At 32.5% G+C, this 27,962-nt stretch overlaps 5 protein-coding genes across 5 annotated transcripts; 1 reads left to right on the top strand and 4 right to left on the bottom strand.

Annotated features, from left to right (window-relative positions):
* Window positions 1-760: 760 nt before the first annotated feature.
* Bm14368 (Uncharacterized protein) lies at window positions 761-1,434 on the bottom strand (the record flags this gene model as incomplete). Its single annotated transcript, XM_001901264.2, has 2 exons — window positions 761-850; window positions 1,294-1,434. The coding sequence occupies 2 exons, from the start codon at window positions 1,432-1,434 to the stop codon at window positions 761-763; spliced, it is 231 nt and encodes a 76-aa protein (XP_001901299.2).
* A 5,102-nt stretch (window positions 1,435-6,536) lies between these two features.
* On the top strand, window positions 6,537-7,230 carry Bma-timm-23.1 (Uncharacterized protein; the record flags this gene model as incomplete). Its single annotated transcript, XM_043080481.1, has 2 exons — window positions 6,537-6,823; window positions 7,071-7,230. The coding sequence occupies 2 exons, from the start codon at window positions 6,537-6,539 to the stop codon at window positions 7,228-7,230; spliced, it is 447 nt and encodes a 148-aa protein (XP_042936415.1).
* A 2,136-nt stretch (window positions 7,231-9,366) lies between these two features.
* Bma-timm-23.5 (Mitochondrial import inner membrane translocase subunit Tim17 family protein) lies at window positions 9,367-10,681 on the bottom strand (the record flags this gene model as incomplete). Its single annotated transcript, XM_043080480.1, has 4 exons — window positions 9,367-9,545; window positions 9,638-9,788; window positions 9,997-10,147; window positions 10,395-10,681. The coding sequence occupies 4 exons, from the start codon at window positions 10,679-10,681 to the stop codon at window positions 9,367-9,369; spliced, it is 768 nt and encodes a 255-aa protein (XP_042936414.1).
* A 2,208-nt stretch (window positions 10,682-12,889) lies between these two features.
* Bma-cids-2.2 (Mitochondrial import inner membrane translocase subunit Tim17 family protein) lies at window positions 12,890-17,600 on the bottom strand (the record flags this gene model as incomplete). Its single annotated transcript, XM_043080479.1, has 9 exons — window positions 12,890-14,155; window positions 14,456-14,532; window positions 14,710-14,796; window positions 14,955-15,114; window positions 15,290-15,465; window positions 15,655-15,822; window positions 16,078-16,181; window positions 16,521-16,653; window positions 17,453-17,600. 9 exons carry the CDS (start codon window positions 17,598-17,600, stop codon window positions 12,890-12,892), a joined length of 2,319 nt encoding a protein of 772 aa, XP_042936413.1.
* Window positions 17,601-18,628: 1,028 nt separating this feature from the next.
* Bma-nas-30 (Uncharacterized protein) lies at window positions 18,629-23,518 on the bottom strand (the record flags this gene model as incomplete). Its single annotated transcript, XM_001901260.1, has 15 exons — window positions 18,629-18,837; window positions 18,973-19,082; window positions 19,356-19,477; window positions 19,613-19,698; window positions 19,858-19,977; window positions 20,167-20,293; window positions 20,408-20,611; window positions 20,810-20,876; window positions 21,073-21,160; window positions 21,312-21,442; window positions 22,441-22,559; window positions 22,685-22,813; window positions 22,885-22,969; window positions 23,069-23,165; window positions 23,398-23,518. 15 exons carry the CDS (start codon window positions 23,516-23,518, stop codon window positions 18,629-18,631), a joined length of 1,815 nt encoding a protein of 604 aa, XP_001901295.1.
* Between the last annotated feature and the right edge of the window lie 4,444 nt (window positions 23,519-27,962).

Genomic DNA, 27,962 nt, shown 5'->3' with positions numbered 1-27,962 from the left:
AATTTATATTTAGTTTGCATATCTTCTGCTGCAAATAGAGCCACTACAGAAACTTAGTTCACTTTAGTAAGTTCGCTGCTAACTGTGATATTATTCGTGCTCGTCTCTTTAAATTTGCACTTCTATCTGTTCCCATATATGCTGGAAATAAATTAAACCAATAAAAAAATTCAGTCTAAACTTTCAAAATGTCAGAGCATCGTATAATATTTCATCCAAGTGTTCTGATTAGGTAATTCAAATTAGTTTAAGCAACCTAACTTACTTGTCCCATTTGAAAGGAATAAGGCGCTCCAAACCAAAGTGAGACGAATTTTTTAATAAAGTTTTTTTTTTTTTTTTTTTTTTAATAAAGTTATGATCCTTATGTTATAGTGCACAATATTCACCACGCACATTTGCTAACTTCTTATATCTAGGAAATAATACCAACGCATTGTTCTCCTGCTTTACCTGTTAAAGATGTTTGTAATCAATTTAAAACATGGCGGTAGCTACCAGCAATGGTAGGATCCCTTACTTGTAATATCATTAACACATTTTCGATATACCTGTAAAAGTTTGGAAAAAATCAAATAGTAACTATGGAATTGGCAAATCAATGCTGTAAATAACTGTACATTTCTCATGATTTTAATCGTTTAACAAACAACTAAAGATCAAACTTTATTGAAGAAACAAATAAAGTACTAGAAATTAATTGCATGTCCGACTTTGAGTTCTATTTTCCTAGCACGAAAAATAAGAGAGGATGCCACACCTAAATTTGAGATCCGTTTCTCCATCCAGTTTTGTTGCCAATTGATTCAACAGACATAACAAAATATTTTGCGGAATAGGCTGCTCGACACTGTAATTACATCTGGGTCTACATTGTTGCAAACAAACATTAGGGCTCCAAAATCTTTTAACACTAATGCCTTAAAAAAAAGTTTCGTTTTTGTTCTAAAAATTTGAAAAAATAAAGAATATAAAGAGTTAAACAATTAAAAGAATTTCTGGAAATAGATGAAAGAAATTAGACGGCTTTTAAAAGAAATACGAGGTTTACAGAAGCCAAAAATCAATCTATTTTTTGGCATGCAATAAATTTCAAAGATCATGAGTGGTTTGTGAATTTAACAAAGTGATCCATATTGTGATAAATTATGCGTGGATATAGATCAAGTGATTAAGACTTTTGGCTCATGCTACTAAGTTGTATATAACTATTTTAGGCCAATAATATATATAAATGCAAAAATTAGTATCAGGAAGTAAATATCATTGTTTAGAAAGGAAATTTAAAATAACCTTTTCAAATGCTATAGTGATACGTTGATTTTCAATAAGATTCATAAGAGCTGATGGATCGACAGAAGACGAATTATTCGTTATCATTGAATCAGGGACTGTTTGATTTGTTCTTAAAGCATTGGTACGTATTTGCTTCATATATTGTTCCAAACCAGTACGGAAGTTTTCGTTAAACTGTTGAAATAGCGACACACATACATCTTGTAAAATCGGTATCAACGAAGTCATCAGTACTTCTCGTATATTGCTAGCAAGCTCATCACGAACAACGTGTAGTGATAATATGATGATAGAATATTAAATAAATAAATAAAATGGGACATTATAATAATCTAATTCTCGTATGTGTGCTGCAGTAATTTGCTAAAATTATGGTAATTTTTCATTTTAATAATTGCATTCATTGATTACATACATAATAAATTCGGGCAAATCTATTTTAAAAACATATATGTAATTGCATGATAGTGAAATAAACCTTATATCCAAATCTAAATATAATAATTGCAAAATGTTTGTTTCAAATATTGCAATAATATAAATGATTAATTACGATATATGATTATTTGCTAACACATAGGTGAAGATTATCATAAATTAATCACAAAATTATTCTAAAAAGAAACAAATTTTTTGAATTGAATTAAATAAAAAGGAAAAGAAATGTACGATGATAAAAGAATGGATTCATATAAAAATGATTAATATCAAGTAAATAATATTTTTTTAAAAAAGTATCACATTTGTTGAGATGACAAAAACTGTATAAGTATTTTCTAAAGGAAATGTCAACAAAATATAACAAACACATTTTATCACATTATTGATGTTATTACTATCATTGTTATCATTATTTTTGTTATTCATTTAGGTTTTTAATTATTTCGACTAAAAGTAAATTTTTGGATTTCTTTACTTATTGAAATAATTATTTAATAATTAAGGAATGAAAAGAAAGAAGCAAACAAACATTGTACAGAAGCAAATATCATTTGAAAGGAACAATTATTGATGAATAATTTCATTTAATAAAAGGAAAAAGACATAAAAATCTGTCAACATTGTAATCAAGAAACAAAAAATAAAAGAGATTGGATTCGTGAGAAAATCACTCAATAAATGAGGAAAAAAACAGGAATGGTTGGGAAAAACAAAATAATAGTGACTGCAAGAAAAAAAATGCAATGGTCAGGGAATGGAGTGGTTAGAGAGTATGATGGTCAATAAAGAGTGTAATGGTCAAACAATGTGATGGATAATTAATGTGACAGTTAGACAATGTAATGGTCAAACAATCTGGTTGTTGAAGAATGTAACTGTCACAGAATGTGATGGTAAAAGAATGCAATTATCACAGTCAAAGAATGAAAATTCCGGGGAAAATTATTCACAAACGCGGAAAAATAGAAAGGACTGAGAGAAATAAAAGTAAAAACCAAAAAAATTTTGTCACATATTGTAATACTCAAAGAATCTACTTATAACAGAAAACAAAAATGCAGGATGTAATGGTTAGAGAATGAAATAATTAAGAAATGTAATGATCAAAAAGTATTATGGTCAGAGAATGTCGAAGAATATAATGACCAGAAAATATATAAAAAAATTGATATGTTTAAAAAAAAAGGAATATTGCCAGCAAGCTCATCATGAACAACGTGTAAATAGTTTGCTGTTGCTGAGATAAATATATTCACTGGTTTTATGAAAGCTTGAAAATTTATAAAACGAGTTTGAAACCAAATCGAAAAAAATTTTTCTTTTTTTTTTTTTTACCAAAAGCCTAGATGTTTTACAAAATTTAACAGGACTATAAAATCCAACTTTAAAATTATCGGCAGTTTTTGATCGAAGGTTCTGAATAACACTATCCATTTTAAGATCGAGAAAGGTTTGCAATGCTTCCTGTTTTCATTGATCAAAGATTCTAGCTTCAGAAACAGTCTCTCATCACAAGACACGATATCTTCACCTAAGCAAAATCAAACAAACATTAATTGTGAGATGTTAGCCACAAAATAATTCAAAATATTTTTCATGAATCAACAGAACATTTTACCCAGATCACCTACATTCATCGCATTTTTCACCATCTAATCTTTTCCTTTTGAACGGGAAAAGTTGCTAGTATGGTCAACAAATTTATTCACGGAAATGAAATTGAATTTAAAAAATCAGGAGGAATTGAATCTATCACAAAGGGATTCGTTTAACCCTCTTCAAAAAATGCATGGCAAAGTAAATGAGATGAGTGAAAACCAAAATTAAAATAAAATTCTTAAGATTTATACTCCTTATCTTCCTCAGTCAGAAAGCTCATTTCTAGTACTTTGGAAAGAGTGTTATCATACTAGTAGTAATGAGAAAAATAGTAAAATCGTAATGGTAATAATGACGGTAATGAAAACGATAATAAAACTAATTATAAGATTAACAATAATATTAATAACAGCAACATTAATAAGTTAAACAATCTTAATTAAAATGATGAAATTACACCTAGTATTACATATTTACAGTCTAACAACTTTTTGACCAGCGAAGGTCTGTTCACTTCCTTATATTGCCAATTTTTGGAAAGTTAACGGAAACAATTTCTTCAAAAATGATCCCATCTAATGCATAATCGTCAACTATATCGCCAAAAGAGCAATAAGTGATTCCACTATTCTGTAGCATACAGTGAGAACCATTTCATCAGTTAATTGGTTCAAAAATTTAATGCTTCGATGTTTTTTTGTAATTTTGAGTTGTAATGAATTTTTGCAACTTTATTCTTGAGCTAATAGTTCTCTTCTCAATGAGTCATAAGCAGATGTATTACAATGGTCTTTTCGTTCGATCAACTATGTTGGCTTCCTTTCAGTCTGATCTTCATGTTTTTGTGCAATTCGTGATCATATAGAATCTCTAGAAAAAACTCTTCAAGGTTATTTATTTCAGAAACAGTGTAGCAAATGGTGATAAAAGACAGCAGAAATCGGGAAATCTGGATCGTCTGGATGCTTTATATCGCCACTTGGAAAGTTTAAGTTTAAATTTTGAAAAACAAGCGGAAAATTCTAAAAACGGTTGAAAGAGGAAAGAGATCGAACAGATGCCGAAATGCGAAATGCGGCAGTTACGTAAGTATTACTCTTTCAAATCATTCATACTGAAATTTCTATTTCTCTCTCTCTCCTTGTCTTTCCCTCTCCCCTAGTAATCCACAGTTCAAAAATCTCTTTTAAATAATTCATGCATATTTATTAATGCTTCGCTGCGATCAGTTACTGAAAATGATTATTATGATTAATTATTTCAATAAATTGAAGATGAACGGGTTGCGAGCTCGCTTTTTTCAATTTTTTTTTTTTTTTTTTTTACATCGAAACATTAAATTTTTGAACCAATTAACTGATGAAATGGTTCTCACTGTATGCTACAGAATAGTGGAATCATTCGATATATAATATAATTTATTTGGAGGTTCGCGAGACTTATTTGTCACTTTCGCGATATATAATATAATGCGTTTGGTCTAATTTAAAGCAAACTGTGATTGTAAAATGAGGATTTGCTTACTTAAGATAAATGTTACTATTGTATTCTCATGTTTTCAAAAGAAAAACTGAAAATAAATAATTGAACGTAGTGAATCAACTTTATCTACATATTCCGATGTTTTTCCTATTGTGGTCACATAGAAATTGATACTGTACTTGCGTAAAATATCACTGGAAAAAAATTAATTTTGTTACTAATAATAACAAAAGGCATTTCATTTCTCTGATAATTATAATCAAAAACATCGTAAGATGAATGTCAATCAGTTCATTACTTTAGGGATTTCACCGAAATCTATTTTACTAATAGTAAATGAAGAAATAAAATAAAAACTTCCTTAATAAAGATCATTTTTTGAACACATAAAAATAACTACCTATATTCGTTATCAAACATTATGCTCTCAGTTGATCATTTGGATATTCTCAGTTAATCATTTGGCTTGAAATCTTATTGAAGATTTAAAAATTTTCCTCAGATATATTATATAAAATGCGTAAATGTGGGATGAAATTTTACGTCATTTCAAATTCTACTATTTGTCAAACAATAGTAAACAAATGTCGCATTGAAACAGACACAATATGATGTTTGTACTAGTCATCGATTCCGTTCAGCATCTGTTTATTTCGTCGAAATTTGTTCCTATTCTAGACTGATCGATATTTGTGTCGTTATGTTCTTCAACCTGCAAAGCGGGAAGTAAGTCATAGAAGGTTCGGGATTTTTGATCTGATCAGTTTCTGATATCGGTCACTGTTTGCTGTTAGTATCGCAAACATGCTCCCCTGCAGAACGGTGAGCTGAATTTTCCGCTTCCCTCTCCTCCTCCCTTCCCTCCCCCTCTCCTCTCCCACTTCTCCCTCCTTTCTCTCTACCTTCTCTTTCTCCCTTCCCTCCTCTCCCCTCTTCTCCTGCCCTCTCTACCCCTCCCCTCCGTCTTCTCTCGTGTCCTCTCCATCTCTCCTCTCTCCCTCTTTCACCCTCCTCTTCTCTAACTCCCTCCTTCCTCTTTCCCTCCTCTCCTCCCTCCCCCTTCTCCTCTCCATCTCTCTTCTCTCCCTCTTTCTCTCTTCTCTTCCTCCTCTCTCCCCTCTTCTAAAAGTAAGGGATGAAATGAGGACAATCTTTAGCCTCTGCATTTGGCCTGTTTTGTACATTCTAGAGATAGGTGGAAGTATTTTTATACAATGTCCTCATGTAATTTCCTCGCATCATTACCATCTACTGTTTTAATTCAGTGGTTGCATTAGTTGTTTGTGCGAGTTCCTCATAATTTTTATTTATTGGGAGAAATGCCTAATACATCCATTTGGAGGAGAGTGCCTCTTTTCATTTAGTGTGTTATTGTGAAAAAATGAAAACATAAATTGTTGACATAGTTAAGAAAGAGAAAGCAACATATTCACATAACATTGATGAGGTACTTGGAGAGATCACTTTTTATTACTCTATTAGTCTTTATTATTCATTTCATACCAATAATATGATCTAACTTCAAAGTGCTCATAGATGTAGGGACTTCGAAGTTGGTTCATGTTATCTTAAAAAGCTTTTGTTCTTAGTAGTCGTGATTGGTACAACCCTTCGTGATATTAGTTAGCAAAGTTTATTTTTGTTTATGTAGATGTAACGGTTCTGAAGAGACTAAACGATTTAAAATCTGATTTTTTCATTTATAGCTGAGTGTCAAAATGGTTTGGCCGTTTAATTCAACAAAGCCTCCGCTTTCTTCATCGCCTAACTCTTCGCATTCAGAGACGCAGTCAACTTCATTGCCTGATTTAGCAGTGATTGATTCAGCAGTATCTGACTTAAGTGACGCTTTGGGTTCTGGTAGAGATAGTACAAATATGATCAGTTTAGATAGATCTCCTATATTTGCGTTAGATCAGTTGAAGCAAGCTGGCGTACCATTTGAGAAACAGCTGTCGCCATACTTACAGATGGATCCTACCGTTTTCCGGGAATCTACTCCTCAGTAAGTTGTAAGACGTTAAATACGCTTTGTTTCCATTTTTCTTTTTATTTATTTATTTTCGTTTTCGAAAGTGAATTTTAGTTGTTAAGATCTAAAAGATTCAACAGTTTTATTTCGATAAATTTCTCTCTAATAATTTTATTTCGATATCAAATCCTTAAACTTAACTTTCATTTAAGTGGAAAAACTGTAAGAAAATGATGTGAAACTCTTTTGTTAACAAAACGCTATTTAAGTGCTATAACAGATGTATTTTCATGTATATTGTTCCTGGTGAATCGAAAGGAGAATTAGAATTTGCAATGGGACGGATTGGATGGGCTGTTTTGGGCGGCTATGCATTGGGCAGTGCGCCAACAAATAAAAATTATGAGGAACTCGCACAAATAATGCAACCACTGAATTAAAACAGTAGATGGTAATGATGCGAGGAATTAAATTACATGAGGACATCGTTCCCTGTATAAAAATACTTCCACCTATCTCTAGAATGTACAAAACAGGCCAAATGCAGGGGCTGAAGATTGTCCTCATTTCATCCCTTACTTTTAGAAGAGGGGAGAGAGGAGGAAGAGAAGAGAGAAAGAGGGAGAGAAGAGAGATGGAGAGGAGAAGGGGGAGGGAGGAGAGGAGGGAAAGAGGAAGGAGGGAGTTAGAGAAGAGGAGGGTGAAAGAGGGAGAGAGGAGAGATGGAGAGGACACGAGAGAAGACGGAGGGGAGGGGTAGAGAGGGCAGGAGAAGAGGGGAGAGGAGGGAAGGGAGAAAGAGAAGGTAGAGAGAAAGGAGGGAGAAGTGGGAGAGGAGAGGGGGAGGGAAGGGAGGAGGAGAGGGAAGCGGAAAATTCAGCTCACCGTTCTGCAGGGGAGCATGTTTGCGATACTAACAGCAAACAGTGACCGATATCAGAAACTGATCAGATCAAAAATCCCGAACCTTCTATGACTTACTTCCGGCTTTGCAGGTTGAAGAACATAACGACACAAATATCGATCAGTCTAGAATAGGAACAAATTTCGACGAAATAAACAGATGCTGAACGGAATCGATGACTAGTACAAACATCATATTGTGTCTGTTTCAATGCGACATTTGTTTACTATTGTTTGACAAATAGTAGAATTTGAAATGACGTAAAATTTCATCCCACATTTACGCATTTTATATAATATATCTGAGGAAAATTTTTAAATCTTCAATAAGATTTCAAGCCAAATGATTAACTGAGAATATCCAAATGATCAACTGAGAGCATAATGTTTGATAACGAATATAGGTAGTTATTTTTATGTGTTCAAAAAATGATCTTTATTAAGGAAGTTTTTATTTTATTTCTTCATTTACTATTAGTAAAATAGATTTCGGTGAAATCCCTAAAGTAATGAACTGATTGACATTCATCTTACGATGTTTTTGATTATAATTATCAGAGAAATGAAATGCCTTTTGTTATTATTAGTAACAAAATTAATTTTTTTCCAGTGATATTTTACGCAAGTACAGTATCAATTTCTATGTGACCACAATAGGAAAAACATCGGAATATGTAGATAAAGTTGATTCGGCGGAACTACGTTCAATTATTTATTTTCAGTTTTTCTTTTGAAAACATGAGAATACAATAGTAACATTTATCTTAAGTAAGCAAATCCTCATTTTACAATCACAGTTTGCTTTAAATTAGACCAAACGCATTATATTATATATCGCGAAAGTGACAAATAAGTCTCGCGAACCTCCAAATAAATTATATTATATATCGAATATAATTATATTAATCCATAATATTAAAATTTGTCTTGATTGAACATTCATTAAAGAAATACAAGTGTTTCAAATTGCATCTCATGCAAGTAATTATTCTAACACTCACCTTCCTGTTATAGCTGAGCTTATCTGCTTTTCTGGAAATTTTCAGCTGTTATGTGCATTTTTTAATATGCTAAAGTATTCTTTTATTGCAACAAATTTTCTTGCAATGTCGAAATATTGTAAAAGTTTTTTACTCAGTGTAATCATGCGCTTGTTGTAAGTCAATGTCCACTATATAAGGTTTTAAAATCTTTGTCTTAGTTTTTTGTACGAGCAAGTTATGGTCTGGTTGCTCTCTCGCACTCACTTAATTCGGTTCATTGAAATTTTTTAAGTTCTCCATCAATTTATTCATTTTCTTTTGAGCATACGAAAGTCCAATTTGACCTTAAGCTACAAGATTCAAACACCCCACGTATCATGACACATCTTTCTCATTCAGTACGACATATGAAAGCTCTCAATCACATCATATCCTATGAAAACATTATATCCTACCATCCTAATACAAAAGAAGACTACTTGTCCTACAAAAAACTTCATTTATGGAAAAGTAATACAACAAGAAACTGACCATGCACAAGATAATTTATTTCATTTCAAAAAATAAAACTACTTTACAAAAAAAACTGGAGTAATAATCGAAAACTTTTAACTATCCACATACTAAAAAAATTTCAGGTCCAGAAGAATATTAAACTTTGATCAACACTTCACTAAATTGGAATTCAAATCAATAACTATAATCTTGTTTGCCGGTCAAGTGCTTTCGCATTTCCCATAATCTATTTCGGCTATCTTGATCACTCAGCAACCAAATAAAAGCAGCAAATACCCCAATACCCGCCCCAACCATTGAAGCGTGTAAACCACGTGCACATCGAAACAGCCCTCCAGTAACTGCACCAGCAGCTAAAAAGAGCACAATTCAAATTTCATTGTAAGCAAGAATATTCATACTAGTGTTACCAACATTTCGCACTTACTGATTAATAAAGTCTTACCAACAGCATTAAGGTCATCTTTCGCACGTAATTTTCCAAAAATCATATCAGCAAGAGAGAATATGAATACGATAGAACCAGCAGGATGAGCAAAACCACTGCCGTGTTTCACTGAGGAATTCATCAAACGCGTCATAAACGGTTTAAGAGGCTAAAACATGAAATATAAAATTTTGAGCGAATATTTGTAATTCAAAAGATTCTGGAAGATCAACCGTTAAGATGATCTTTCGCACTTTAGTTTAAAAAAAAAAAAAAAAAAAAAAAAGGAAAAGAGAAAGAGAAAATTAGAGATTATATGGATCAACCCAAATTTCCGAGTGTACCTACTACAAAAAAAAAGCGAAATCAGTCCTCACCAACTGCCTCGTATTAGGATTCCGCAATTCTGGCAGAATACCGCGCACACTACCCAATGCATAGCCGCCCAAAACAGCCCATCCAATCCGTCCCATTGCAAATTCTAATTCTCCTTTCGATTCACCAGGAACAATATACATGAAAATACATCTGTTATAGCACTTAAATAGCGTTTTGTTAACAAAAGAGTTTCACATCATTTTCTTACAGTTTTTCCACTTAAATGAAAGTTAAGTTTAAGGATTTGATATCGAAATAAAATTATTAGAGAGAAATTTATCGAAATAAAACTGTTGAATCTTTTAGATCTTAACAACTAAAATTCACTTTCGAAAACGAAAATAAATAAATAAAAAGAAAAATGGAAACAAAGCGTATTTAACGTCTTACAACTTACTGAGGAGTAGATTCCCGGAAAACGGTAGGATCCATCTGTAAGTATGGCGACAGCTGTTTCTCAAATGGTACGCCAGCTTGCTTCAACTGATCTAACGCAAATATAGGAGATCTATCTAAACTGATCATATTTGTACTATCTCTACCAGAACCCAAAGCGTCACTTAAGTCAGATACTGCTGAATCAATCACTGCTAAATCAGGCAATGAAGTTGACTGCGTCTCTGAATGCGAAGAGTTAGGCGATGAAGAAAGCGGAGGCTTTGTTGAATTAAACGGCCAAACCATTTTGACACTCAGCTATAAATGAAAAAATCAGATTTTAAATCGTTTAGTCTCTTCAGAACCGTTACATCTACATAAACAAAAATAAACTTTGCTAACTAATATCACGAAGGGTTGTACCAATCACGACTACTAAGAACAAAAGCTTTTTAAGATAACATGAACCAACTTCGAAGTCCCTACATCTATGAGCACTTTGAAGTTAGATCATATTATTGGTATGAAATGAATAATAAAGACTAATAGAGTAATAAAAAGTGATCTCTCCAAGTACCTCATCAATGTTATGTGAATATGTTGCTTTCTCTTTCTTAACTATGTCAACAATTTATGTTTTCATTTTTTCACAATAACACACTAAATGAAAAGAGGCACTCTCCTCCAAATGGATGTATTAGGCATTTCTCCCAATAAATAAAAATTATGAGGAACTCGCACAAACAACTAATGCAACCACTGAATTAAAACAGTAGATGGTAATGATGCGAGGAAATTACATGAGGACATTGTATAAAAATACTTCCACCTATCTCTAGAATGTACAAAACAGGCCAAATGCAGAGGCTAAAGATTGTCCTCATTTCATCCCTTACTTTTCCGCCTTCAACAAGTATTCAGTCTTACCGATGTGAAGGATGTATTTATGTGAATACGGATTTGTGTGATAGACTTCCCCAAATCGGAACCTGAAATAAAACTCTTGCAAAACCTGCGAAGAAAACCGGAACCATTCACAAAGCAACGAAGTATTAGCTTCAAGAAATGAGAATAACCTCGTCCCTGGCATAGCGCCAACTTGGCGAAGCGCAGCGCCAATTTAAAATTCTCATTTTTTATAGCACAAAACCCACCGAACAGTGCAATCTGTGCAATTTGCCAGCAATCAAATTTTAGATCTCTGTAAGCAAACTTCGGGAGCTCTCCATTTCCTGTTCATGTTTTGTAGTCCTTATTAATTTTTCCATCGAACCAATCCTCAAAAAGTTGAATTTCTGTCAGTGAAAGGTGAACCTTGAAAAAAAAAAAAAAAAATTGATTATGAAAGCGTTTGTTGCAAACTGACAGAATATCTTTCTCCCCCATACCCGAGTGAGGTTTTTTCTGAAGCTGCATGTGCTCTACCCTCTCACTGACTTCAACTTCTCCCTAACAAGCCAGAAAAGTAGTTAAAATAGAACGAATGAGATTTAATGACGACAAAACACTCTATAAACAATAGCAGCAGCCACTAACAACCCATCCAGTATAAGAAGACATCAGGAATGGAAAGTGAATAAAGACATTTTCAGCATGTAAAGAAGAGCGAGAAAAATGATTGTTCTTACAATATTTCTAAATAACACGAATTATTTCACATTAATAACGTTACAAGAAACGTAGATATGAACAGAAAAATGAGCATAATGCTGCAGCTTTCTTTCTACCAATTACTGAATCTTGAATTCATCTGTCATCCATGATTAGAATGAGATACAAAATATTCATGTGCTTATATACGTGATACATCGGTTCAACTCCTTTAAACGATAAGAGGCAGATCAATCTAATCCCAAATGCGAGAAAAAAAAAATGAAAACTATGCATGCTGTTTTTATTATCAGTTATCAACAAATTCTGACCTACACCTCACACGTACTATATCTTATAATAAATGCTTTTATGTACAATATTCCGCCATACAAATTCCGCTTTCTTGTAATTTGATCCATTTGTGCTAAAGTATTTACCAACAGCATAGCCTTACCTCATGACAGCAAATTCCTGTGTTGCCATGAAAAGATTCGAATACAACATAAGAATGGAACAAGAAAAAGCGATTAATATCTTGAAAGAGGAAATGGATTCTCAGATTAAATAATGCAGTGGCTTACACACTATTCAAAGTTAAAGTAACAAATCAAAATAACGTAAATTCCACTAGACGAATTAAGAAAAGCACAGACACCGAAAAATAAAAAATATACAGATAACTAATAATGCTCTAGAATTCTCTGGAATCAAGAATCGAATAACTTTTATATTCAAACAAATACAAAACGATGAACTCATCTGAAATTGCTTAAAACATATCAGGAAGAATAAATACACTGCAAAATTACAACCACTTTAAATCAATTAAAGATTCCAATTATTGGCCGAAGTTCTCACATTTTTAAATGTTTCAAAATATAAAAAAAAAAAAAAAATAAGAAAAAAAAAAATAAAACACGTTTATCTCCGATTACGATTAAAATCATCGTGCGGTGGTTCGTAACGCCGATATCGACGATCATCATCATAATCTCTATAACGAAGCATGCGATTACGATTATCACTACAATAACGCCTACCACCGTTATTATGAAGCTGTTGTTGTTGTAATCCTCGATTACCATTGCGTTCACGATCTCGATCACGTCCACGTGGATCCCGCAAACCTCCACGACCAATGCCAATGTCATCGCTTCCACAAAATCCACCAAATGACCGCCGATCTCCACGGCTATCCAACGTGCCACCATAATTTTCGAACTGCTTTCTGGATTCATGGTGTAAATCACCATTAACTTTTGCTGAATCAACAATACTGTTGCTGTTGCCACCATTTGTTAACGGTTTTCTGGAAACTAAACCAGTAGCTGAAGCTACTGTAGTAGAATTAGAGCTTGATGGAGACGGTGAAGAAAATGTACATGAAACTAAAGGAGTAGCCGAAGCGAAACTGCTTGTGGTTAGAGAAAAATTGCCAGGCGGTGGACAGTCCATAACATTAGGTGGAGGTATATTTAAGGAATTTGGTGGTGGCACAATTAAGGATCTTGGAGGTGGTACAGTAAAAGAGCCAGGAGGAAATGGAATTTTTGCTGGTGAAGGGGTGGAAGTTGTGGACATCACAGTATAAGGTGACACTGCAGCAGGCACATAATTGTTTAATGGTAATACTCCCAGCGATGGACGCACATTCGGTGGAGGTGGCGGCAACATTACAGGATGTGTGGTATGCGGATTGGTATTTTGTGATGATGGTTGGCTTCCAAGAATGGAGGAAGGAATTGCCACTGTGTTTGCTATCTGGTTACCATGTAATTGACTAGAAATAATTGGTGTTTGGAGAGAATTTGTTGTACCAGAAATAGATGCAACATCTACCACACTACCTGGTGCAGCGGTGGGTAATGAAGCAGAAAAATTCGACGATAAATCATGCATCCATTGTGGAAGATTGCCATTAGATAGTGTCGTCTGTATGTCTTGAATCGACGCTACTCCGGAAAGTGATGGAGAACTAACGAATTGTAACGATGGTATCTGGGATACCTGAGGTTGATTTGGAGGTCCAGATGACAGTAACAAGTTAGATGAAGAAGCCTGCGATAACAGTGCAAAGGATGAAGTAGAAACTGTAGTAGTAGACTCGGCTGATGATAAGCATCCAACAATTGAAGACACAAGTCGTGGATCGGATACAACTGATGATGGTGAATTTGTTCTTGATGTCTAAAAACGAGCTTCTATTTGATATTTGATCATACAATGGGTATTCAGTTAGAAAAAGTATAAATGATAGTGAATACAGAAGAAATGCATCAACGCACTACTAAGACTTTTTTGATATAATACATAAGAAGTAAAATTTCCTGTTAGCTACAATGGTAACGACCTGTTTGAACTAGCTCCAACGTTATGGAGTATGATAACTTTTAATCACATCACAGTTCGACACCTAGCATTTTTTGATTTAATTAATGAACATAAAAGTAAAATAAAAGAAAAATATAAACACGGAGGAAACATTACCTCATTTGCTCGGATTCCTTCTATCATTTTCAACACATGCGTCGAACCTCTGAATGACTGATCGGTTTGAAATGAATCTAAAGTTTCTCTTATCACCGAATATTGAAAATCTTGAATTAATTATCAGTTATCTTTATAAAATTCTCAAAACAAAAACTAGAACATTTGACTGAAAGGAAGACAAATGATATATTATTTTGATCTGAAGTAACTGAGATTTCAAGTTCGATATGCAGAGAAAGATTAATATTTACCGGGTGTAACAACAGGTTCCTCTTTGGACGGTACCAGCTTTGGTAGTGGCAGTAATGAGCTAGAACCGCACTGTGGTCCTCTCATTTCTGCAACTGTTTTCATTAGGACATAGTAAACAAGCAGAAAGATAACTAGAAATGAGTCTGAAATTCCAAACAATGGACAATACACTTTGAATACAATTATATCTTATCAAAAAAAAGTTTTATAAGTGAATCGTTATAAATAAATTCTTAAAACTTACGCTTGAATGCAATTTCGACACCCTCCCTAAATGGATCATCATTGGCTGTTGGTGAGGGAGCATCACGTGGAGGAGAAGCACCTGGATAAACACTTGTTTTTAGCATTTCCTCCACTTCTGTACAAACTTCATCAATCCCAGCACCAAATTTTTGATAAGCCTGAAAAAATAACTGATAATGCCAATTAAAATTTTATATCAAATTTGTAACTAAAAGAGTATAATTTGATGATAAAATTTAAATACTAGGACTTGAAGCACTACGGTCTTCCGCCTATTTTAAAAAACAAAATATAAAAAGTCTTTTATGCAAATCACAAAAATGAACTGCGTACATCTTCCACAACAGTCACATCCCGCAGTTGCAAAGTAAAGCAACGTTTGGCTCGTTCAATTTCAGCCAGAAGATGCTGCCCACGTTTGCGGTGCTTTGCTAATGCACCGAAAAAATCTGTTAGCTTTGTGTAAGACTGTTCAATTTCTCCCATGAATTTTTCACCATCTCGGCGATCTGCAAATGCAAAGAACTGAAAAACTTTAATTTAATATTTTAAAATTAATGCAATCATTTAAATATCATCAAAATGCACTTTGAGCTCAACTTAATATTTGATGATACTTAATGCTTAACATTTTATCATGGTACCAGTAATAACAAACTAAGTCCATAAAGCTAATATCATTTGAAAAATTTCCTCACCTTTCATCCGACTCTTTATTTTATTTTTAAAATTGAAGTCGCTTCTGGAAAGTAGCTCTCTTGCACGTTCCATAACCAAATTTCCTTTATGATAACCCTCAACATCACGTATTAGGTATCCGATATCGAAATCAATTAGCGTATTGTCTTCCAATTCATTGTTGTCATCTGAACTAATTATTTTGAAAATCTACAATGAATTTAAACACCAGGACTAGGAGATTTATCCGAATTATACGAGCTTCACCATATTAATGACGATTCTCAACTTGAATTACTTTTAAAATCAAGAAAAAAAAAAGCCTCATACCCCTCCAGAACAAATATCACATCTTTTGAAGCAGCACAAGTCCATATATCCTTTACTGAATTCGAGACGTTCTAATTACGACATACAGAAAGATCAGGTGCTTTAATACTTACTTTGTGCAGCACGCATATCAGCTAGCTGCGATTTTGAATAAATTTGACGTTCTTCGAATATATCAAGTATTCTACTAACAGCTTTCTGAACGTTTTCACTACCTCTAAAATTGGGACACAACTGACTGATATAAGCTGGACTTCATATTTACAGCTATCAATTATCAAACTTTTTTTTCCAAAAAATATATACTACTTCATTCTACTGCTTGAAAAAAAAATCATAATAAAGCTTCAAAAAAAAAAATAGTGGAAAGTAAATATATGTACAAAAAATTCAATCCAAAGTGCTTTAATATTTCTAAAATGGCAAGAAAATGAATACGAAAAATACTCAAACTTTAATCTAATAGTCCTAACATTAGTAAAATTTATAAAATTATTTTGAGAATGTTTTTCATTATGTTGAGACCATTTAAAATTTATTTCAAAGACAAAAGTACCTGGAATACGAAATGGCATTGACCCAGTGTGATGCAAATGCTTGAAGTAAGGCATGTGAGTCACTCTTTTTCTTTGCTTTCTGACAGACATCATTTGCTACGTAAAACAGAGCAATTTGTAAAGGATCGCTACCTGAAAGAATCTACATTGAAAGCTCAAAGAATCTACACTGGAAAAGGAACAAAAGTTATTTCAGACAATCAGTAATTTATATGTCAAGAAAATCAAGTTGCGAACACTAACTAAAAATAAGTTGCGATAAATTATGAAAGGAATGGAGCAGAGATGAAAGATAATGTGTAACAGCACTTCTTTTGTAGCAATAATGTCAGCATTTCATTAAGTCCTACTGGCATTATATACTTTGAGTCAAAAATAAGCTAATGATGACTGTTTCTTTCTTGTCGACATAGCATTTAGAGAGTAAAGCAGAATCAAAACAATGTTATCAGGAAAATTGCAATTGATGAAACCGATGAAACAGTGAATTGGAAATCAAACGAAAAATAATCAGGAATAATCAAAATTATAATCATAAAACTTCTGAGGAATATCACGATTAATGCACTGGAATGCTCCAAAATGGAGTTACGGAAGAGAAACGACGTATCTTGGTAATGTTTGCATTAGTGCTATGAATATTTGATTATTGAGGCATAATAAATTGCACAAAATTTAATTTCATAATAATTTCATCTATTAACTTAGGTCTTACCGTAGACTGAAGACCCTTAAAGTAGTAAATTCAGGATCACTGAATTTATGCAGAAAATACGAAATTTTCAAATTGCTATTAATTTTTGGACTATAGAATTTGTAAGCATTCTTCCTTTGCCATGTTTTATTATAATAAAAATTTGAGTTTCAAGAAAAGCTGATGAATAACTAAATTTCCTGCCCAAATCACCACAAAAAAACTTAAGAATTTTACCAGTTCTAAATACTTCAGTCCAGCAGTTCACGAATTGTGAAGCTAAGTCGCGATGATGTAGTATCCACATGGATGTTGTCTGAATCGATTCTGAAGTCTGATCGACGGCTCTAAGTCGTCGTGCGATCACTTCTTCTGATAGTGCCATTATCTGTATTTTTGCATATGCTTTGACCTCTAGAACTGATCAAATCAATTGATTTTATGGAGATATTTCAAACTACTTACTTAAATATCCGAGAGGTAACTAATCAGGAAAAACTGTTATGCACTTTACGCCCTATTAAACCCCCCAACAAGAAAAAGGGAGAAAGTCCCCATCAACGACGATGTCATAAGAGTAACGGGACATTTAGTAGCTCGAGACGCGTTACGAAACAGCGAAATCTCGATACGATCAATTTGTGGTCAGTGTGGATGGCACTGATCCCGAGAGGTTGATTGGTGTGTCAACAGCAGGGAAGAGTGGCTCTGCCCTAGACTCTGCGATGTTTGGAACAAAACTAGTTGTACAGTTTCTTTCCTCAAGCAGTGCTCTTAAAGTGCACAGCTTCTTTCGAATATTTTTGTACCAAGTGGTTCTATCATAAAGCATTTTGCTTATCTTTTATCGTTCCTCTTCGTCTCTCTTGTTGTCCTGATAAAATAGCGCTTGATAATGTCCCCACTTCTGTACTTGGTGAACTCGCATATGTATGTATATGAAATATTTATGCAAAGAACATTCCAAAATGACATATGCAGTAATTTATCAGATATGAGTGATATAATAAAATTCAACAATTATTTCCTCAATACAAGAGTAGACTGCAGTCTCTCGCAAACTTATTGCAAAAAAAGACTAGATCATAAGATCTAAATATCTTCAGACTCGGCTAACCTTCTAAAACCATAAAGAACCGATGAAATTTGCACAGTTTTTAAATTGAATGTAAGAATAAAGAAGTTTAACTTAAAAATTATGAAGTTACAATGTATGATTTTTTTTTTTTTTTTTTTTTTTTTGACCGATGCAAATTGATCACAGCTCTTCACATCTCACTCTGATAGGCAAACAAAGAACTTCCTACTTATATGTTCGCAATTTTATTTTTTATCCTAATTTAACTTGACAATTCAATACACCAGTACTTGGACATATTCATAGAAACTTAAAAAATATTCTTTAGATGTTCATTACCCAAGAATTTTTTTCAAGGCGAAATCAGTCACTATAGATGCGATCGATGCAACTGGTTGTTGTGGATCCCTGATTTTTGGGATTGCATTCAAAATAAACTTCTCCATCACGCCATTCTTACCAATCTCAAGACCTCGAAATAAACGATCTTCACTTCCTGGTATCCATTTCAGTGGTGACGGCTTCACTAGTGGTTTACTAGAATCTGCAACTGGAAAATTCTAAAAAATGAAGTTAAAAATCCGAGGTTTCTGCATAATATAAGGTGTAAAAGCCATGAAGGTGATAAATTGCAAATGCACTTGACTTACTATTTTAAATCAAATTTGATAAAACTTACCTTGGACATAATATAAGATAAATGAACCCTCTTGACTGATTTCTGTAGCATCAAAAATAATCAAAGCTTCTGCTTGCTCTGATAATACATTCACTTCATCATTCCCACAACTATAAAGTACAATGAACCAAAAAGAAGATTTCTTGAAAAACGCAAGCAGTAATTTTTTATACGAATAAATGTCAGCATAATTTATAGGAAAAATTTGCTGTTAATTAAAAAAATATAAGTTCTAAATTTCAGAAATTCACTATATATATTTAAAAAAAGAATTCACTGCATATATAAATAATTGAAGTAAACCTACTTTCATGAGTCCTAACAGATTAGGCAACATACCACTCAGAAAGTGAGGAAAAAATAAGTGCGTAAAAAAAAAAAACCATATCCTGAATCCGGTTTGCTCAAATACTGAATTATGTTTTATTTCCACATATGCTTGACATGTAGTGTCGCATCGAAAATTTGCTGATTTAATTTTGATTCGTATCCTCGCGTCATTTGCCTAAGAATTAAGAATTATAAATATTTTTTCTTGTAATATGAAGTGAAATTAAGATCAAATTGAAAGATCTAAAAAACTGAACAGAAATTAGTAAGTTTCTTTTGAACAGATTATCAAAAAAGGAAATGAATTTACTTTGATTCTCCAATAACATTTTTGAGAACCTTTATAACTAAGCTGCTGCCAAGTGCTTCTCGCAATAAGTTCTGCACCACAGATACCTAAATTAAACACAAGAGCGTTTTCTTCTTTCTCTCTTCGCTTTCAAAAAAAATATGAATTTTTATTTTTTAAATTCCAAATCCGACTCTATAAAGCTATTTAAATTAATTGGAGGGGAACAGAATTATAGGTAGTAGTTAACAAAATAGGTGTTATACTTGGCTGGAGACCAGTACATGTTGGACCACCTAATCCAGTTGGACATTTACAAGACTGGCAGTTGTTTGGGTCTAAATATCCACCATTTTCACATGTTAGTGGCGAAGCTCCACATACGTCTGTAAAATTTCACATATCGCTAAAAATAGCATAAAAATTCCATTCAAATTTAAATTGCGAAGAAACCCAAAATAAACAAAAATGACGAATCAGCGATATTTGCTATTTCTTCTACCTAATTCAAAAAAAAAAAAAAAAAAATAGACCTCGTTCTGTGCTATTTTAATAAATGAATAGAACAAACTTACGATTGCAGTAAAGTCTGTTCATTTGTTTAACATCAGTAAATGATGGACCGTTTCTTTGACCAATCGTATGGCTGTATCTTTTATCAATCGTCTCAATAGTTGTATGATTCCAGTCAACAGAGAACGCCTGAATTGTATTTCGAGAAAAATCTTTAAATAAAGTGAGATATTACTTGGATAAATTTATGCATTGGAATTTTGTGAAATTAGAAGAAATGAATCTGTTTGTTCGCAAACATACATTTGGTCCATAATGCATCACAGAGCCGAGATCAAATGGCACTCCCATATTTTCGATTTCCATATAAGATCGTTTGACAAAATTACCTTCAGTGCCACGAGCAATGTATTTATTTTGCAGCTTAATGTATTGGTCTCGATCTGGTCGAGACTGCTCATGCCAGAAACCTAACGAATGACCAATTTCATGAGTAACAATACCAAACTGCAATTAACAATTATCTCATTGAATCATTCCATTTTTTAATCCTTTTTCCTTATACTTATTTAAAGAAAAATGCTTAAAACTACCCCACATTAATTAATATAAAGAATACTCTCTTTTAATATCTAAGCGTATATCAGGAATAACTTTTGCTCAGACTTTTTTCTAAGATTTGAAAAAAGTAGACACAATGCATACATTTTCACAGCCATAACCAATTGATATTTCTTGACGTCCACCAGTTCTGCCAACATTCGAATAACATCTTAAAGAGAGCCTAATCGATATTAAGTGATTCAAAGAATTTAAAAACAGAGTTTCCCTATTATTTTGAGTATAAGAATTAATGAATATGAATAAAACTTTCTTTCTTTGTTTCCTTCAGTGATGCAAAAAATATATCAATGTCGTACATCATCTGATTCCATATTTTAGCACTCCTAAAATTTTGAAGTACAAACCCGCTTCCACGAAAGAAAACTACTCGATCATGTCCGGGACCATTTTCCTGCCACCGAACACACGTCTCACGTTGCCAGAAGTACAGCGCTGATCGTATTGTGTTACGCCACGTCTCCGCAAAAATTTAGATTTAAAAAGTTCAAAATTTAATAAAAAACATGCACAGCGCAAAAGACACCACTAAAGGTTAGTTCCGAAATGAATCAAAAAATTCAGTAAAAAAGTGAAAAAAACGAACCATCAGAAGAAGCAAATTCATATGGTATATTGTTATTCTTTGGCCATCGGTAAACTCTCCCTGTAATGACTTTTCGCCTATTTCTTCGACGAAAATTACCCGCCCACTGTTGTTTTACAGCCATTGCAATTCTGAATTTGAAAAAATTGTGAAAATAAGCTTTGTAGTTCTTTTTTATAACCAAAAAAATTGTGATTTCAGTAACAGAATATTGTCACATCTTACATATTTCATATTTTAATTAGGAGAAGACTCATCACCCATTTTTTTTTTCATGCTATTTTTATTGTTAAGAAACTAATTGTATAATGTTTAAGGAAAGCATCTTATAATAGTTCAATTCAAAGAAAATATGATCTTATTTTTAACCTCTCAATGAAGATGTATCTTGAAATATTCACTCATTATTCCATACTTACTTACTTGCTCGGCGAGGAAAATTGCAAAATTCATTCAAATAAATTAAAATTTTCAGCTTTTTTCTTTTCATAGCATTTAGGTTGAGTAACGTTTTCATTCCAGTTTCCTTTCAGATACATTTTAGTACATCACTGCAAAAACTAAAACACTAGTTGAGACGCTCCGTCTTGGCACAACGAGAAATCCAAACAAGAGTTTTATTAAACTTTTTCCAAATAATCCGCAAATCTAGCATTTTGCAGATACATCACTCTATTAATAAGTGCATAAAAAATTTCTGTTGTTATTTCAAACCTACCCAAAATTAGATTCATCAGCCCATAAGACAATGGGTTAGCAGAAAAAATCCCAAAAATGAATAAATACATAATATGTGACCCTAAGACAGAATATGTGGCTTCAATACTTTTTTAAATTGAATGTAAATTCTTTCATCATTGAACTAAAGGAACAAAAAGAAAAAAAAAGTAGGAAGCAAGAGCAAGTTGACCCTTAGCTGCTAAGTTTAAATATTAAGTGAATATAAATTAAAATATGTGGTTATGAGCATGAAACTGGAAGAATGACAACTGTAATTATCAGATATTATATCGGAATATATGAGGTTACCATCTGCTGTTCAAGAGCTTTAGATGATATGCCATAGTCGAAAAAGACGCAAAGTGCAAACAATATTGTTATCAGATTGAAGAAACAAATTAAACTGTACCCTTTTATTTGGTCAACGGTCAAAACAATATCACTTTCGAATAAATTTTTTGCGATTGGTCTGTTGCGACCTATTTCCGTTCCATCGTTCATTGGCCGCAACCACTGTTGAAAACTCATCTAAATATCCGATTCTATCATATTATTTGATTCAACTTTCAGAAGCAGGTAAAACCTGCCAATAATTAATCATAAAATTGAATAAATCTTGAACAATAAATCTGAAAATCTCAGTAAATAGTAACCGTATGATGATTGTTACTCTGGCCGGAAGACATGGAGTTGAAAAAGATGTTGAGCAGTTTTTGCACTGATGCATAATCTTGATTTTGGAAACGATGAACATCCGAATATTGAGCTATCTCTCCTAATAACTAGAAAATCAGGAATTAAGAAACTAAGATTAAGAGTGCAGCAAATAAGAAATGCGGCTAAATCAACTTACTTTAATAACTTCTTGCCCAAAGTTTATTGAATCTTTTATTGCATCATTGGATGTGGGTTGAGCTTCTTGAAACTTGGCTACTAGTCTGAAAAATGCGGCCTAATGCCAATGTTGCTTAAACGAAATAAGCTGTTCATTGTTAACTTTGTTGTAATTGAACGTAAACTGGTGAAGGTAAGCTTACTGTTGCTGTGGTTGTGGACTTCGATGGAACTGAAATGTTTGCTGCTGCCGTTGACCCAAATATAGTTGGTTTTGTAGAATTTCAACTGTATGTGACACTGAAATATAAAAGAATAAGTAAGGTATTCCGTTGTTTGAAACTTAGATTGTTGGGAAAGAGAATAAAAATCATGGTTAAAGTTTAATGATTATAATTGGACCATTTTTATCTTAACTCAGGAAATTTAAAATCATCAGTCATGTCCAACACTTCAGTAAAAATGTGCATCCATTATTTCGTTTCCATGTTCTCAAAATAAGTCTATGGAAATCCATTTTATATTAACGAACCATTGTTTGTTGGGAAATGATTTAGTGGAGGTGGTGATGCTCGTGCAGTTCCATGAAATTCTTTAGCAATAACATTGTAGTTTTCACGACCGTTCATCGACAGCGAAGTTCTTTCTTTCATCGCTGCAAATTTTGGCGGTATACTTGCTATTCGTGGAATCGATTCTTGTGGTTTAGGAATTAGTGCTTGGATTGACTGAAAATTGGGAAAAAAAATATTAGTAATAGCCAATTAAAAAATTTTAGGAATAACCAGTTTATTAAAAATAGTAATGTTGCGATCTGTGCTCCATGAGAAAAAACAACCTGAAAATGATAATTTAAAAGGACATTGTAACCACTTGTAAACAGTTCATAAGCAGTATTATTGTTTTTGGCTAATTTTGTTTAATTTTCTTGTAATTTTCTTGAAGATAACCGTTTTCATCAGGATTTGCCAAAATTAAGAAATTCATCAAATATGTAAGCGCCAACAAAACTTAAAAAAGAATTTTTGCCAGAACTTAAAAAACTTATGTCATGAAAATTTCTCTTCGCTTGAATGCTTCACTGAATTTCAAAACAAGAAGATTATTTGGTACCAAGAATAAAGCTGGTTTTGTACAAAAACTGTATAAAATCATAGAAGTAGTTCGAAGATGAAGTGACAAATTTAATTTCTAGAGGTAAAATAAATGGTGCATTGTTGCTGTAAAAGATATATAGTTTCGAATAGTGAAACGAATAGTGAAACTAACTGATTAGCAAAGCTTTCTTCGATTGAATTTATAAGCGTAACAATTAATTTTATTCCTTTATCCATCCGGCTTATTCAAACTATCCTTAACCGGAAATAAGGCACACTACATTTATAGCCACATTAACACTGTTATCTTTGAAATGCAGTATTATTCAGCAGAACGGAGTAAAGATTCCTTTTTTAATGATTTTATCGGCGACGCATTCATATTAGTATGTAATAAAAGATTCGAAAGTTAAGAACAGGTAAGGTGAATATGAGCAGTTTTCAATTTCAGATAATACAAACTGTTTTGATTTAAATCTCTTTACCATACATTTAATTTGTTACTTCTTTATTTTTTACTGTCTATCCAAATTGAAGTCAGCAGATATGATATTACAACTGGTTTTTTGCAGATAATTGACATTGCATAATATATGACAAAAGCAATTTTTATTTTTTCAATTTTTTTTGTAAAATAGTTTGATTCCACTATCGATATTATCATAACATTGAAAAAATTAGATGGAAAAAGAAAAGTGGTCATACTCCGAGCTAGAAGCACATTTAAGCAAAGCAAGAAATAGTGCTTTTAACCGAAGAAGAAGATATGCATAGTAATGAGCAGAAACCGGTTTAAATCTCTTGATCACTCCGGATTAGTTTGATAACTCTACAAAGACGTGAATTCTGAATTATAGATCAAACAAACAGTCGGATCCCTTATTTCTTTCAAGTAGCATCATCACCGAATATGGATAGTTGTTTGTAGAGAAAATTATACAAATTTATTGTTAAGAGAATAGAATAGTCACTAAATGATTAACTAATAACATATCAAATTAAACTCTTAAGTCAATTACTATAAAGTCAGACTTATATGATCAATTATTGTTTAAATAAATCTCTATTAGATAAAAGTATAACATACCTGTGATTTTGAGTGACTATTTTTGACTTGAAGTAGCCTTTGGCCGATATTGGTACCAAGTTTGACAAATTCCTAAAATAGTAAAAAAGATGGCTGTTACACTTTGTTTTCTTATAATTGAAGACTACAATAAGGCGATAAGTCTATCAGAGTGTAATTTATGGAGTTTTTTAAAGTTTTCGAAAAGAAATTATTCAAAATTTACGTCAGGATTTTACGAAGAAAAAAAAGTAATGGCGTGAGACAATTGACACATCGTTTTGAAAACTTGAAGCTAGAATTTGAATAGGCTTTCAGAAAATACCTGTACTAAGTCTCCGCCATTATCAGTTCCCGCTTTCTTAGGAACAACGACCCTTCCAAAAAATGGTGAAATCAGCGAAAAAAAGTCTTGACACTGCAAAAATTAAGAGCAGAATTGTAATCAAGCGATTAATAATTACAAACCGCAATACTAATGATCAGTATTCATATATTCTAATGAAGAAAACTTGCATAAAAAATTTTAAAAGCAAATATTCTCAAGACTGCGTAATGTTATATGCTAAAGAATATAAATCATCTTCAGGTTATTGCTGAATGAATAAATACTCCGTTAGCTATTAATTATAGTGCCAAAAGCGCTTTACACCGCTGTCGTTTAAAATAGAACCAGTTTAAAAATGATCATTTTCTTGAGATCCATTTTGATCAGTATGGTCTCAAAAATATCTCTTCTAATTTCTGCTAGTTTCTTTCATAAAGAGTATGCGCAATGCATTCGTCAGAGAAAATGTAAGAGAGTACTTAATGAGGAAAAAACTATCTATTATTGCTGAAGTAGCAAATTTTTAAGAAGTTCGTTAAGTTTAAAAAGTACAGTGACAATTTTTTGTCCCAAATGAATCGTTAATATGAGATGTACACTGCGTTTTCTGCAACCTTTTGAAATAAAGTTCTTCAGACTGGAATAAGTTACCTATTCATACATATTTCACTTTGAAGTTAATGTGTTGTAAGAGCGTGAATCATATTAGAACAGATGAGAACTATATGATGCTAAATTGGCTTTATTTTACACCTAATTAAAAAAGCTAATCAAAACTTTACTTTAACGATTTGGCAAAACAATGATATGGTAACAACAACATAAACTTCTTTCATTAGTAGCAATTGCCAGTGTTTTCTATAAACCAATTGACGTTGTTTCAGAAAACCTGAAAGTGCAGGAGAAAATGAATAACCGTTTCGAAAAATGTCTACAATTGCTTGAGGAGTTTAATAAATAATACTTATCAGATCATCTTAGGTAGTTAGTGACAGGTTTCAAGTTGAATTCGCATTCTATAAAATGCTATAAGAGCTCTAAATGCTCGGAACATAAAAAAAGAAAATATTTTAGAATGATAGATAACCAAGAAAAGAAATTTTTAAATTGTTCAATTTGTAAGATACCTGCATTAGCAATAATACCGATACATATGAAAAGAATCTACAGTAGAAGGGGATACAATCAGTTTTTGTGAATTTCTTTTTTACGAAATCTATGAGCGTATAAGTTTGTGAAATTTGCATAGAAAAAACTGTTAGGTAATTAATTGCATTACAAAAGAGAAAGAAGAATATTTGATGCGATGGACGGTCATCTTTCGAACAGAATGAAGCAAAGCGAAGGAATAGAATATTACATCAGATTGCAAGAATCCAGTTTGCAAACATCCAATTTCTGCTCTTTTCGTCTGTTTAATCTTTGTTGTCATACAGGTTGCGTGGTGATAATAGAAGTAATTGTTAATGACTTTGATGCTTTTACCAAATCATTTAACAAATTGACGATCGACAAGAAAGTTAATAAAAAGATGCTCTAAGCATTTTCAGACAACCAACAACTATCACCATAGTTTAATTTAAGATATCACTTTTCATACTTGTTATATCAAGTGAATTAAGTGATCAAGTGCATCAAGTTGATTTGATAGTGAAGGATGCAAGATGCAAAATGCAGGATGAGTGCAGTTGCTCAGATGGATTTCTTGTGAAGAGGAATTTAGAATAGTGTTAGGTTTCTTTTAATACATTTTCTTTATTGGTAAGTAAAGTGTTGATGGTATTTTCTAAAGAGCAAAAGAAAAAACATGGCAACAGAGATTTTACAATTAGCCTCATTTTTAGGATAAGTATTTGGAAAGTGCAAAAAGCTTTGTAAGGAGGTTCGCATAAAGATGAAGATGGATGAAAAAAGTAACGATGTGTCAAAAAGATAAATGTAGAAAATGTAGAGAAGCTTGTCCTGTTTGACATTCATTTCGAAATAATATAACATAAATTTCCTTCTAAACTACTCGTCAACTGATTTAAAAACTAATTAGTATTTAATGAAAACGATGTGACACATGCTCATTATCCTAGCTCCTTTACCAAATTTCCCTTCTCTGACCATATGTGAGCAAGAAAACTTTTAATTTTCACTAACATGCAAAATTATTAAATAAGTAAAAGGGATGGCTTTTAATAGCAAATAGTCCATTTTAGTTATGACCACCATCGACGTGGACGGTTTGAGTGAGACATTTGCTATGCGACTGAATAAGATCAGTCGTTGCAGTATGTTTACACTTTCATCAAGAACTTAATTTTAATTGTCTGTACTTGTAGTTGTTTGTTTATGTCTATACATATTCATATTGAGATATTGAAAGCTGAACTTTCTCTTGTTTATTGAAGATCTTAAAGAAAAATTTTCTTGTTCAGAACAGTCACAATGATCTCATTAATACGAAAACAATGTCAGCTCAGATTCAATGGTTATTTTTTAAAATAATTTATGAATTAGGAAAAAAAAAAAAAAAAGGACATATAATTTCTAGTACTCCGATGCACTCAAACAAGCAGAAAGTACAATGAAATTATTGTTGGTTCTATGCGCAAGTTCTA

Source organism: Brugia malayi, assembly GCF_000002995.4.
Source record: "Brugia malayi strain FR3 genome assembly, contig: Bm_v4_Chr3_scaffold_001, whole genome shotgun sequence".
Classification (NCBI taxonomy): Eukaryota; Metazoa; Nematoda; class Chromadorea; order Rhabditida; family Onchocercidae; genus Brugia; species Brugia malayi.
This window is presented reverse-complemented; position numbering and strand designations above follow the sequence as displayed.